This window comes from Mercenaria mercenaria, chromosome 11 (assembly GCF_021730395.1).
Source record: "Mercenaria mercenaria strain notata chromosome 11, MADL_Memer_1, whole genome shotgun sequence".
NCBI lineage: Eukaryota > Metazoa > Mollusca > Bivalvia > Venerida > Veneridae > Mercenaria > Mercenaria mercenaria.
The window spans coordinates 24496206-24507721 of NC_069371.1; the positions used below are offsets into that span (position 1 = coordinate 24496206).

Sequence of the window (11516 nt, forward strand, 5' to 3'; positions counted from 1 at the left end):
AGCTGGATGGCTTCCTCCCGGTCTCTAAACTGCTATGATACATTTGTGTCCGGTTATAATTCCTTGCTATCTTGATTTATTAAATAAAGCGTGTCTATTTATTTAAAAACAACTTTGCTTTCTCACAGGTGGACTATACTGTCAACTTAGTCGACAATATATTAACCGTCACTTGGTGTACATCTAACCCACAGTTGAATAGATCTATAGATAGAAGGCTATAACGCGATTTCGTGTCTATATTTGTAGAGATAGTACCTAAGTTTTTCAAATCATAGGTTTGAAGTTAAAAAGCTTTGAAATGAAGAGAAATGTCCATATATTTCTCAAAAACAGAAATATAGACAATATTTTAACCAGAAGTGCGGAGTTATGAGCATTTAATATTTTCATGATAACGAAAATTTTGTGATCAAGGAAATGTAACTCTTCTTGAACATGGAGAGCATAAACATCAAAGGGACATAATATAGTCAATATTTTCTAATTGGGTGCATTTGATTTAACATTCAACTTTGATCTGGATTGCTAAATACTGATCCATGATACTGTGTGCTAAAAATTTAGAACATCTGGAGCAGTCTATTAACAGCAAAACTATGCTTTAGCAGAATCTAAATAGAGTTAAGCTCTAACTGGGACTCGAACCCAGGACCTCTCACCCCTAAGGCAGACACTCTACCACTTCCCTATAACAGCAGTAGCTAATAGCTATGCAGTTTAATTGCTGGATTACATTGCGTGAACTGGAACAATAATCGGTGAACTCCGGATTATCGGCGTATTCGCTTTGTTACCTAACGGCAATTTTTGTGTAAAGAAAAAATATAATCTAATGCTGCCAACGTCATAATTGGTCAAATCTGCCCAAATTTCTCTGACGTGTTGTTCAGAGTATGAACTTACTAACTGGCAGTACCAGTGAAATATTACTTACACTGAATCTTTTATATTTGCCCTTTTTGTAGCTGCCGAACGGCAAAGACGATGAGATTTGTCCAAATATAAGTAATTATTTTACCAGTTTTGAGAGGATTTCAATTGATGGGAAATTACAGTTACAAACTAAATACCTTTCTGCAACACATGGAGTCATTAGCATTCACTGTCAATCAGTATTATGACTGAGATCGACTGTCATTCATTCATTTCAAAGTTTCATAGACAATGTCCGTTGTTTACATTTTTATCGTAACCGGTGCACTTGTAAAAATCACTTTAGTTTGAAAAATCAAAGTATGCGAAGAGCTATGGTACGGTCTCTAATATTTGTTTCTTTAGCTATGCCTTTGCCCGAACGTAATACCTACTACTGCAGTTCATTATAGTAACATTAATTTTAAATTTTTAAATCCCTGATATTCATAGAAGCTAATAATGCTTGAGGAATAAGTATGTATATAAAATATTTAGGTCTGCACATGGAAAAGGAATGACTTTTTGATAGGTACAGTAACACTGTAAGAAATTACTACCTTTTACATAAGGAACGTTTATGTAAATGAAATACAGTTGAAACCCTATATGAGCCGTGCCATAAGAAAACCAACATAGTGGTTTTGCAACCAGCATGGATCCAGACCGGCCTGTGCATCCGCGCAGTCTGGTCAGGATCCATGCTGTTCGCTAACAGTATCTCTAATTCCAATAGACTTTGAAAGCGAACAGCATGGATCTTGACCAGACTGCGTGGATGCCCAGGCTGGTCTGGATCCATGCTGGTCGCAAAGCCACTATGTTGGTTTTCTCATGGCACGGCTCAATTATCTTGAATTTCAAGGGATCAAGCGTTTTACTTCGAGATAACTGAAATTCGACTTAAAATGATGTTTTGTGCTCGTGTTTTTCGGGACAACCGAATTTTGACATAAGCGTGTTCGAGATACTGAGTTTTAAAGGTCCAATACTAAGGAAAGTGAACATTTTAATTTCTTTTAAAAAGCACAGAAACTATTTCATTTTATTGGAAAATGAAAGTTGGTATGTAGAAATTCGAAATAAATCGCAGTATATGTACAATTATTTTTCTATGAAGTATGAAGAAAGTTAAAAAGACCTGGGGGTCATTCTGTCGATTCATTGAAATTTCAACATAATACACATACATTTCTTTGAGTTCCAAAGACCTTCTGTAAATTTTGACCTGCCAATCTTCATTATTTAGTGTCTTGCAGAAGTCTATGCACTGGCTATGAAAAAAATTGCCAACTCACTTTCCCTTAGTAATGGACCTTTAACTGTATTTACATACAAAAAGAGTATAGAAGTATCTGAAGAGTAATTCGATACCTTAGACTGTTTGATAAATTACAGCATGTGGAACTAAATCAGTGATTTTAACTGCACTCGAAGATATCCACTTATATCCAGTGTGGTAGAAAGAGTGTCTAGTAAACGTATATTTATTTGGCGTCCTATGAATCATGCCTCTCCTTTTCAATGAGACGCATCCAGTTCTCGCAATTATGTTGAGTGATTTGAAATTGCGACACATTTTCCTAAACTGTTCAAAACGTACAGGATCTATCTCGTTCTGGAAGTACTGACTGGAAGGAACATACACGAAATTATCGTGCAACTCTGTCAACTTATTTCCTGTCTTGGTCAGATCAGTCTTGTAAATGCTCAGCTGAAGTGTAACATAGTTAGGACCGCTTGCGTCAATATCCTGGCTGAAGTGACTGAAACTTGGTAAATTGTACATTAGCCTGTATAAAAATGGATGTTTTTTCCCGCAAAACATGATTGAATTGGTCACCATGAATCTCGTATTATAAATCAACGATGCATGCTCATATGGCTCTGGTGATATAACACAGGAAAACTTGTTGAGAACACGATCTAAAGGTCGAAGACACTCGGTGTCCAGGTCAGCGTAGATTCCACCAAACTCGTACAGAACAACGTACCTGCCAGTTGAAAAAATGAACAGTGATTACTTATCAACGATTACATAACTTACTACAAGCATATTAAACAAATAATCAAGGCCTTCTACATGTTCTAGTGGCTTTTCGCCTGATTTATCACGGTTCAGTGTTCAGATGTGCAGGAATTGAACCACAAGGGTGTTATCTGAACGATGACCCGTGGTAAAACGACGATAACACACAATAAGTCATTGATTGTTTTCATTTTTACATGTTTGGTGAAATATTTTGGGCTTCATTTATCCGAGTAGTAATGGACTAAATGTCATGCGGCAATTTGACGTCATAGTTTACGTTATAGTGCTTTCTTAGCGGTCCGCGCCTCAACCGCAGAATATACATGTACAAACCTTAAGCTTCTTCTTTGTTTAACTGGCAATCAAAAGAAACCGTGTTAGAACTAGTATATATTAGACGTTTATCAAATATTAAATTTTCTGATAATTATGTGTATTTACTTTTTATAGACTTAAGAGTACATTTGTACTCGTAACTAATTTTAAGAGGTAGAATCTATCGATATTCAAACCTACAGCGCATTCTCTGTACGGCTACTTCAATTGTTACCTGAGCATGTCAGCCTTTCTCACAGGTTCGACATAGTTATCAAACGTTTCCAACAGTTCCGGGTGTCTATCTGCAATCAATTGTCTTGCTGATGCATCAGTCCAGAAGTAGTATTTAAAGTTTGGATTTTTGTCAATAAACGATCTAACATTCTCATGAAATGCTGTTGGTACAAAGCTATCCTTCCATGTCTGATGAATTATTTTAGGTATCCTCGGATTTGTGTCCAACATTTTGGGAAAGTCTTCATCAAGAAATGGCTCAAATGGTTTAATGTCCGAGATATCAACATTTTCGCCATTTCCTATGATGATTTCTTTTTCTCCGAGCACGAAAATCACGTACACAATACTAGTAAATAGACAAATGGTAAGAACAAACAGAAGCTTCCACTTCTTCCGCCTTTGTAATTTTAACATATCTGTCCCTTATACTTTTTATTTCATTGTCTTATTTTTGTCATTTTATTCTTGTAATGTTTTCATCACAGTGTTGTACTTAAGGCCTCTGCTAATATTGATATATAAATTCACACTTCTTCGGCATTCTCCGGTAAACAGTATCCAATGTATAGTGCGTGTTAAGTGTATTAAATATGTGATTGAATTATTTGTAATGTTAATTTTTATCAATACTTTTCCATTTAAAAGAACGGATTAGTTTGTCATCATTTTGTTTAATGACTAAAATGTAAATCGTATCACCTTATCATATATACATAAAGTCATTTGTTCAGATATTGATAGTTGTAAAATAAAGGGTTCTTATCATTCGTGACCTAAATTTCACCAATTGACTAAATGAGCCGCACAATGAGAAAACCAACATAGTGCATTTGCGACCAGCATGGATCCAGACCAGCCTGCGCAATCCGCGCTGTCTGGTCAGGATCCATGCTGTTCGCTTTCAAAGCCTATTGCAATTAGAGAATCCGTTAGCGAACAGCATGGATCCAGACTGCGCGGATGCGCAGGCTGGTCTGGATCCAAGTTGGTCGCAAATGCACTACGTTGGTTTTCACATGGTGCGAATCAAATCTTGTATGAGTAATCAGCCACAAGATAGCATGTTAGAAAAATAAATACAATGTTTCATATTGAAGGACACAATGTCATGTCATTCATTTGGGAAATTATTTTGTTTAAAGAAGTAATATATTATTCAATTTGTGTGCATGCCCAACAGAAAGGAAATCTGATAATTCGACAAACTAATTGTGAATAAATTACCAAATATTGAGTCATTACGTGTCACAATAACATTGTTTTCATTTGAGCCAACTCTAAACAGCCATTATTTGCCGAAATATTTTTCACTAGTCTTCCGTTTTGATTAGTGATACATATGTTTTTAGGTTCGATGTATTATAAATGAATGCCACCATATGGTATTATTCATTGTGTGACCTTATCCTATCTTTAAATCTTGTAAGACCCACACAATGCACATTATTTATTAAACAGATGGAAGTGCGATGTGCATTAAAAGAAAAAAAACAACAACAGAAAACACAGCGTCATGCCCTGTCCTGTCACAACTGTGACAAATATTTAAATCCTATTTCCTTAGCATGTATTACATGAGTGTATTTTCATATTGGATTTATTAAATTAATAAAATGCAGGCCTCTGTGGAGCAGTTCATCGAGTTTGATAAATTACAGTCATGTGGAAAGATGCGAAATATTCTTTTTTATCACATGTCAGCTTTTCCCGCTGAAACATATGAAAATCCCCTTTTCTTTAACTCTTATAGACCAGGTCAATTCGGCCAAGTCTTATATACTTGAAATGTCAAATAAAGGTAACATGTTTATTATGTTAGTCACTGTATGAGTCGTGTGTTTGGATCTGTCCAATATGTCCTTTCCCGAGCAAAAAAGAAGCATCGTTTAAGTGTTTCTGATTTCTATCATTTCTCATCATATTTTTACATAAAAAATTATACCGTTTTTTCTCATTCTTCTGTGCTCCAAACTATGGGTTATAAAATGATAAAAGAATTCCAGTTTAAATCATTAAGTGCTACAAATGTACAGATTATTGCCTTGTATATGAATGACATAAAATCTATATCCCCAATAACAACATCTAGAGAAAGTTATAAAACTAAATATTCAAGCTGAAACGAAAAACTATGTATGAACAATATAAGAATTAACATTGTAACACATTTTCGGTGTTACTGGTGCATGAGAATGTGTTAAGTATATTAAAGTATTTCTTTACAGGAATATTTTAAAAGTGAAACACTATATTTGCTGACAGATAGGTCAAAACGACTTTAAAAAGATGGGGTGGTAAGTACGTGCGAGTGCCTAACTGGTTAAGATTATCAATTTTTTTTTTTTATAAAAAACAAGAATAAATATCCAAAAAGGAAAACCTCGTTCCAAAAACGCAGCCTCCCCAAACCGCAACCCAGCACGCGGACGTGCACATGAACAACACAAACATAAGAACAAAACGCAAATAATTGAACACGTTGGGGCACCGCCTTAGAACGCACTACTTGGGAGCTTAAACCGGTTTATCTAATCTTTACATATAATCTCTCCATTTTATAAGCATACGCATTTATAAAAATCTAACGAGTAATTGATGGCTTTACTTCGCTTGTCGGAAGATATATTTGAACATGTACTACTCACTAAGCGTTTATGTTTACAATCATAAACCAGAGTTCAAAAAGTAAGTCCGAACCGCAAACATCCAAAGATACAAAGTTATCCAAACCGTTACATTCATGTTAATACTGCTCTCAACATTGTGTGTCCTTTTGCACATATCACAATTTATGTATTCTTATACAAGATATTATAATAAAGTATATTCTATTCCAAAAACTCAGAATAGTTTGATTTTACCTACAATGAAAACGAAATTTTAGAACACCTGACTAAAGGTCTATGAGTTTAGAAGAAATATTTAAGCTTAATACCATTCAGACCACAATGCCAGTGTGGCGATTACTTCTTTAGGCATTACCAGGGTTACTGAATAGAGTTTGGTAAGACGTATGAAATATCTTCAAAAACGTACGTGATGTTCCATTGTCTTTTGCTTTGAGAGGTCATATTGAACAGACCCAAACACACGGTTACCATTGCAATTACCATACAGTGTTAGTGTAAGACTGTAAGTATGGCATTGGTTTATTGCAAGTCCACGACGTCAAAGATATTACGAATGGAATTTCAAAATATAATCCATACCTGTTGTAATGGCATTTTTTAGGCAGAAGCATCAACTGACCAACTAGTTCATTTAGTGAAGACGTAGGCTGTTACAGTGATGACCAATAACTTAATGAGTTAACCCTTAATAGTTTCAAATAGATGTTTGTGTAGTGTATGGTCTTGGTCATGTACGGAAAAGTGGTTATGAGATTAAGACCTGAGACTCAATATCCTTGCAGTAACCCATTTTTCCCTATTTTACACGCAGGTATCACATACTTTTGTTTTTTGGTACCAACTAGAGAATTTGAACTGATTCACCCCACATTCGGATGTGGATGACAGTATAGGGGCACTTCTGACAAATTTATTGACAATAAAAACCCACATCTTTTGTTATTTAGCAATGTGAGTAACATGTCTTGCGTTTTGGCTGGATAATTATTAAATCAAGCTAATGTTTTTCGCCTGGAATAGCCAACTTTTTAGTTATTAATGAGGGTAGCTAGCGTGACATGTCAGTTGTTCTGAGAATGCAAGTCATTGTATTATATTGAGCAAGCAGTTTCATCCATATTTCAATCTGAAATATTCAGTTATTATGCAAATTATGATTTTTGTAACAGTTGAGATTTGTGCGCAATAAATTATGAGCATTTGCTGGCGCAGATTCGCACTTAAATCATTTTTTATGAATAATAATGGGGTCAAACTAAACAAGTACGTAAGGCTAACGTGACAAGCAGCAGTTTTCTTCCGCGTCAGAATATGCTTAGCATATTGCTCTTGATTCCGTACAAATCGTAAACCACTTCGTTATTTTTTATTTGTTTTGTTTCTGTTAGGATTAATGTCACACCGACATTAATATAATAAATTATGATAGTTTTATATGATAGTTTATTTCAATATTCCATTTGGCCAAATGGCCCATGAGGACATACAATACATGATATATGACAGTGTACAGCTTTTAATGTAGAAATATCCCAGCTGCCCCTCTGTAGGTTATTGCAGACACGTTAAGGCACCTGTTTAGGACCATCCACCTGTAAGCGAGCTGGATGGCTTCCTTTAAACAGGTATTTTACATCTCAAGCGATGTTTCGATCCGACAGCGGTGAGGTCCAAGTGATTCGAGGTCAGCGACTTTAACAGCTCGGCCACACAGGCCTCATAGATCCGACAGCGGTGAGTGCCAAGTGATTCGAGGTCAGCGACCTTAACAGCTCGGCCACACAGGCCTCATAGATCCGACAGCGTTGAGGGCCAAGTGATTCGAGGTCAGCGACATTAACAGCTCGGCCACACAGGCCTCATAGATCCGACAGCGGTGAGGTCCAAGTGATTCGAGGTCAGCGACCTTAACAGCTACTCCACACAGGCCTCATAGATCCGACAGCGGTGAGTGCCAAGTGATTCGAGGTCAGCGACCTTAACAGCTCGGCCACACAGGCCTCATAGATCCTACAGCGTTGAGGGCCAAGTGATTCGAGGTCAGCGACATTAACAGCTCGGCCACACAGGCCTCATAGATCCGACAGCGGTGAGTGCCAAGTGATTCGAGGTCAGTGACCTTAACAGCTCGGCCACACAGGCCTCATAGATCCGACAGCGTTGAGGGCCAAGTGATTCGAGGTCAGCGACATTAACAGCTCGGCCACACAGGCCTCATAGATCCGACAGCGTTGAGGGCCAAGTGATTCGAGGTCAGCGACCTTAACAGCTCGGCCACACAGGCCTCATAGATCCCTCAGCGGTGAGTGCCAAGTGATTCGAGGTCAGCGACCTTAACAGCTACTCCACACAGGCCTCATAGATTTGTTTTAAAGTGAAACCTGGAATCTGTTTTGCGAATCATCATCTAGGGTAACAGCCATATGACTGGATCTTGTTTCTGTATTTTGTTTCGTTTTAGGACGATTGTTTCGCAGTATTTCAAAGCAGACATTGAGAATTTTCTTCAATATGAAGGTGTCTTAATAAATGACAAGTCGTGGGCTGAGCGCGAAACTATTGTAACTGTATATAAATAAAGAACAAGATACAATAAGTTCGCGCTCAGCCCTCGAAGTGCGTATTTGATCAACCTCCAACGAGATCCTTTCTAACCGTGTGATTTTTTGAAGACCAAAGAATAAAAACATTGCTTATTTCGGTCATTCAGATCGTTGAGTGGTTCTGTAGCTTGAATTGTATAAAAACCAAACTAAAGATTCTTTTTATTAATTTTTAATTTTGTAATCTGAAATGGCCATGTCAATTTATAGTAACTATATAGGTTTTATACACCCAAATACTAACTTCGTCGTAATATTTATATTTATTTTTTTTCCAAAGAAATAAGGTAGCGTCAGAAGTATTTCTTTTAAAGTGGTACAAATGCAATTTCTGCTATACATTCGGCTTATTTTTCTTAGATATATTTATTATAAATATATGTTTTATAGAATATGTTAAAAAACAATATTAGGCATCATTTTGCTTATGTATACTTCTTTCGATTTTAAGGTATGAAAGGCGAAAGTGAAAATCAGGGTTACTAAGTTCATCAGGTTTCACCAAGTGCACGCAGAGATCAATTTGTATAAAACAAGACGACTCCACTTTATCTGACAGATAGTAGTAAGATAATAGTCTAAGCTCTAGAGCCAGCCAGACTAAATATACCTGATACAGTATACTTTACGTACCATTGTGGACCATTATCAGAAGATATGATCGTCGAATTTAGACAAATGCATCAGGATTTATAGGTAGCATTATGACTCTGCCAACGAGGTCTTATTCTGGCTGGCCTTCGCCATATTGTATAATTTAATGTATAATTTAAGGATGATTAGTATTAATTGCACCCATCCGCAATAAAATGTCTGCCGTATATGCAGCACTGAGTAACCTTCGGGAACAAACTGCTTAACATACTGTGGTTACAAAGTATACAACAAAACGTTTCAAACGACTAGCATTCATGAGATTGCATTGAGCTTCAAACGAAAACGGGGAACAGGCCATTGCATCAATCAGCACAAACTTTAAATTAAAATAGACAAAACCTGCACGTTGAAATCTCTAATTTCAATTTCAGTGGCATATCTGCTCAAATATCTTCTGTGTCTGTGTGATGTAGAGGTCGTGGGATAGACCTGTTATTGAGGAAGATCACATATATTCTTAGATAAAGCAGATATTGTAATATTATACTGCAATATTTAGTCTGTTCAAATTGAAAAAATGCAAGTTTTCTAAAAGATGTTGAGCAAAACGCCGCAATATTCTAAAAATTGATAAATTCAGTTATATAAAAATTTTCCAAATAATTTCTTGTTTCTTGTAGATATGCAACACAAAGGTACAATAACCATATAAGGTATTTTGTAGATGGTTAAAACACAAAAACATTTAGAACAGAACAGAACAAAGAATTTATTCAGATTTAAACATAACAGCTTATCATCTATACGAATCATTAAATAAATAGCATGCAAATGAATATTTTCAACACATATAAAATGTTGTCAATGTTTATAATAGAGTCTCTGAATAACAACACCTCGTTAAAACCAGCTGTTTCCAATAAGTTCTTTACATTTGTTAGTCAATTTTGTGAATTACTTTCAATCATGTTTAACATTTCAACATACAAAACATACAATATATCATTTACATTAGAACTATTCATTAATTTAAACCAATATTTGATAACTTTAACCTGTCCATTAATGATAAGGCTCGCCATACAGTGTCAGGTTATTCATAGACATTTTCACATTGAGTGCCTGTTTGAGGAATTTGCAGTGCGCCCCCAGAGTTCCGAGCAGTTGTACAGTATTGATTTTACAAAAGAGTAAAAAATGTCAAATGATATCTTAATAGGCAAGCACATATCTTTTGTTAGGTATCGCTATGAAAATATAGTTTTAAGTGCTTTTGCGGCTAAAGTATCAATTCCCTTTCGTAACGCACCACCAGAAGTGACTACAAAGCACAAGTAATTAAAGTTATCAACGATTTCAATTTGATTTCCTAAAATTTAAAACGTGAATCTATCATTTGTATAAAGCTGACCACCTTTTCTGAATACACCAATTTTAGCTTTGTTTTTTCGACATTAACACTCAAGCACCATTTTTTACAATACTCCGCTGGTTGGTTCAAGTGTAACTGTAACCCGTTTGCCGAATCGCTAAGCAATACACAGTCGTCAGCGAACATAATAAAAAATATTGATAACTGGTCAAGTGTCAATCCGGAAAAAAATATTTTGCCCAAGGCAGATCTCAAAATCATTAACAAAATGACAGAACAAGATTGGCAGAGTTATGTCCCCTTGGATAGTCCGACGTCGCATTTTGACATCGTTATACATTGGCAGCAGTAATTGTATCAGTTTACCATCCATAACTTCATGAATTAGCTTGTACCATAACCCGTTTCGATATATTAGGTCGAAACATTTCCTGTAGACTATTAAAGCTGCAGATTTTTTAAGTACACTTGAATGATATTATGAAGAATAAACATTGCATCTGGTGTATTGTGTCCAGATGTAAATCCAAGTTGTGCATCTGTGAGTTTGTCATATTTGTCTGACCATGATTTTTTTCTGTTGTTTAGACTACTGGTGAAAATTTTACCAAGACAACTTATCAATGTTATTCCAGATCACATCAGTCAAATGCTGTTTTTTTTCAAAATCAAGATGATAACGCCCTCTGACCACTGCCTTGGAAACTGACCTGCATTTAATATTTGAGCCGTGCCATGAGAAAACCAACATAGTGGGTTTGCGACCAGCATGGATCCAGACCAGCCTGCGTATCCGCACAGTCTGGTCAGGA

General features: G+C 36.1%; 1 protein-coding gene across 1 annotated transcript; it reads right to left on the reverse strand.

Annotated features, from left to right (window-relative positions):
* Window positions 1–1815: 1815 nt before the first annotated feature.
* On the reverse strand, window positions 1816–4221 carry LOC123532711 (uncharacterized). Its single transcript, XM_045314263.2, has 2 exons — window positions 3498–4221; window positions 1816–2909 (listed from the first exon to the last, which is right to left on the reverse strand). The coding sequence occupies exons 1-2, from the start codon at window positions 3914–3916 to the stop codon at window positions 2291–2293; spliced, it is 1038 nt and encodes a 345-aa protein (XP_045170198.2). The 5' UTR covers window positions 3917–4221; the 3' UTR covers window positions 1816–2290.
* Window positions 4222–11516: the final 7295 nt, after the last annotated feature.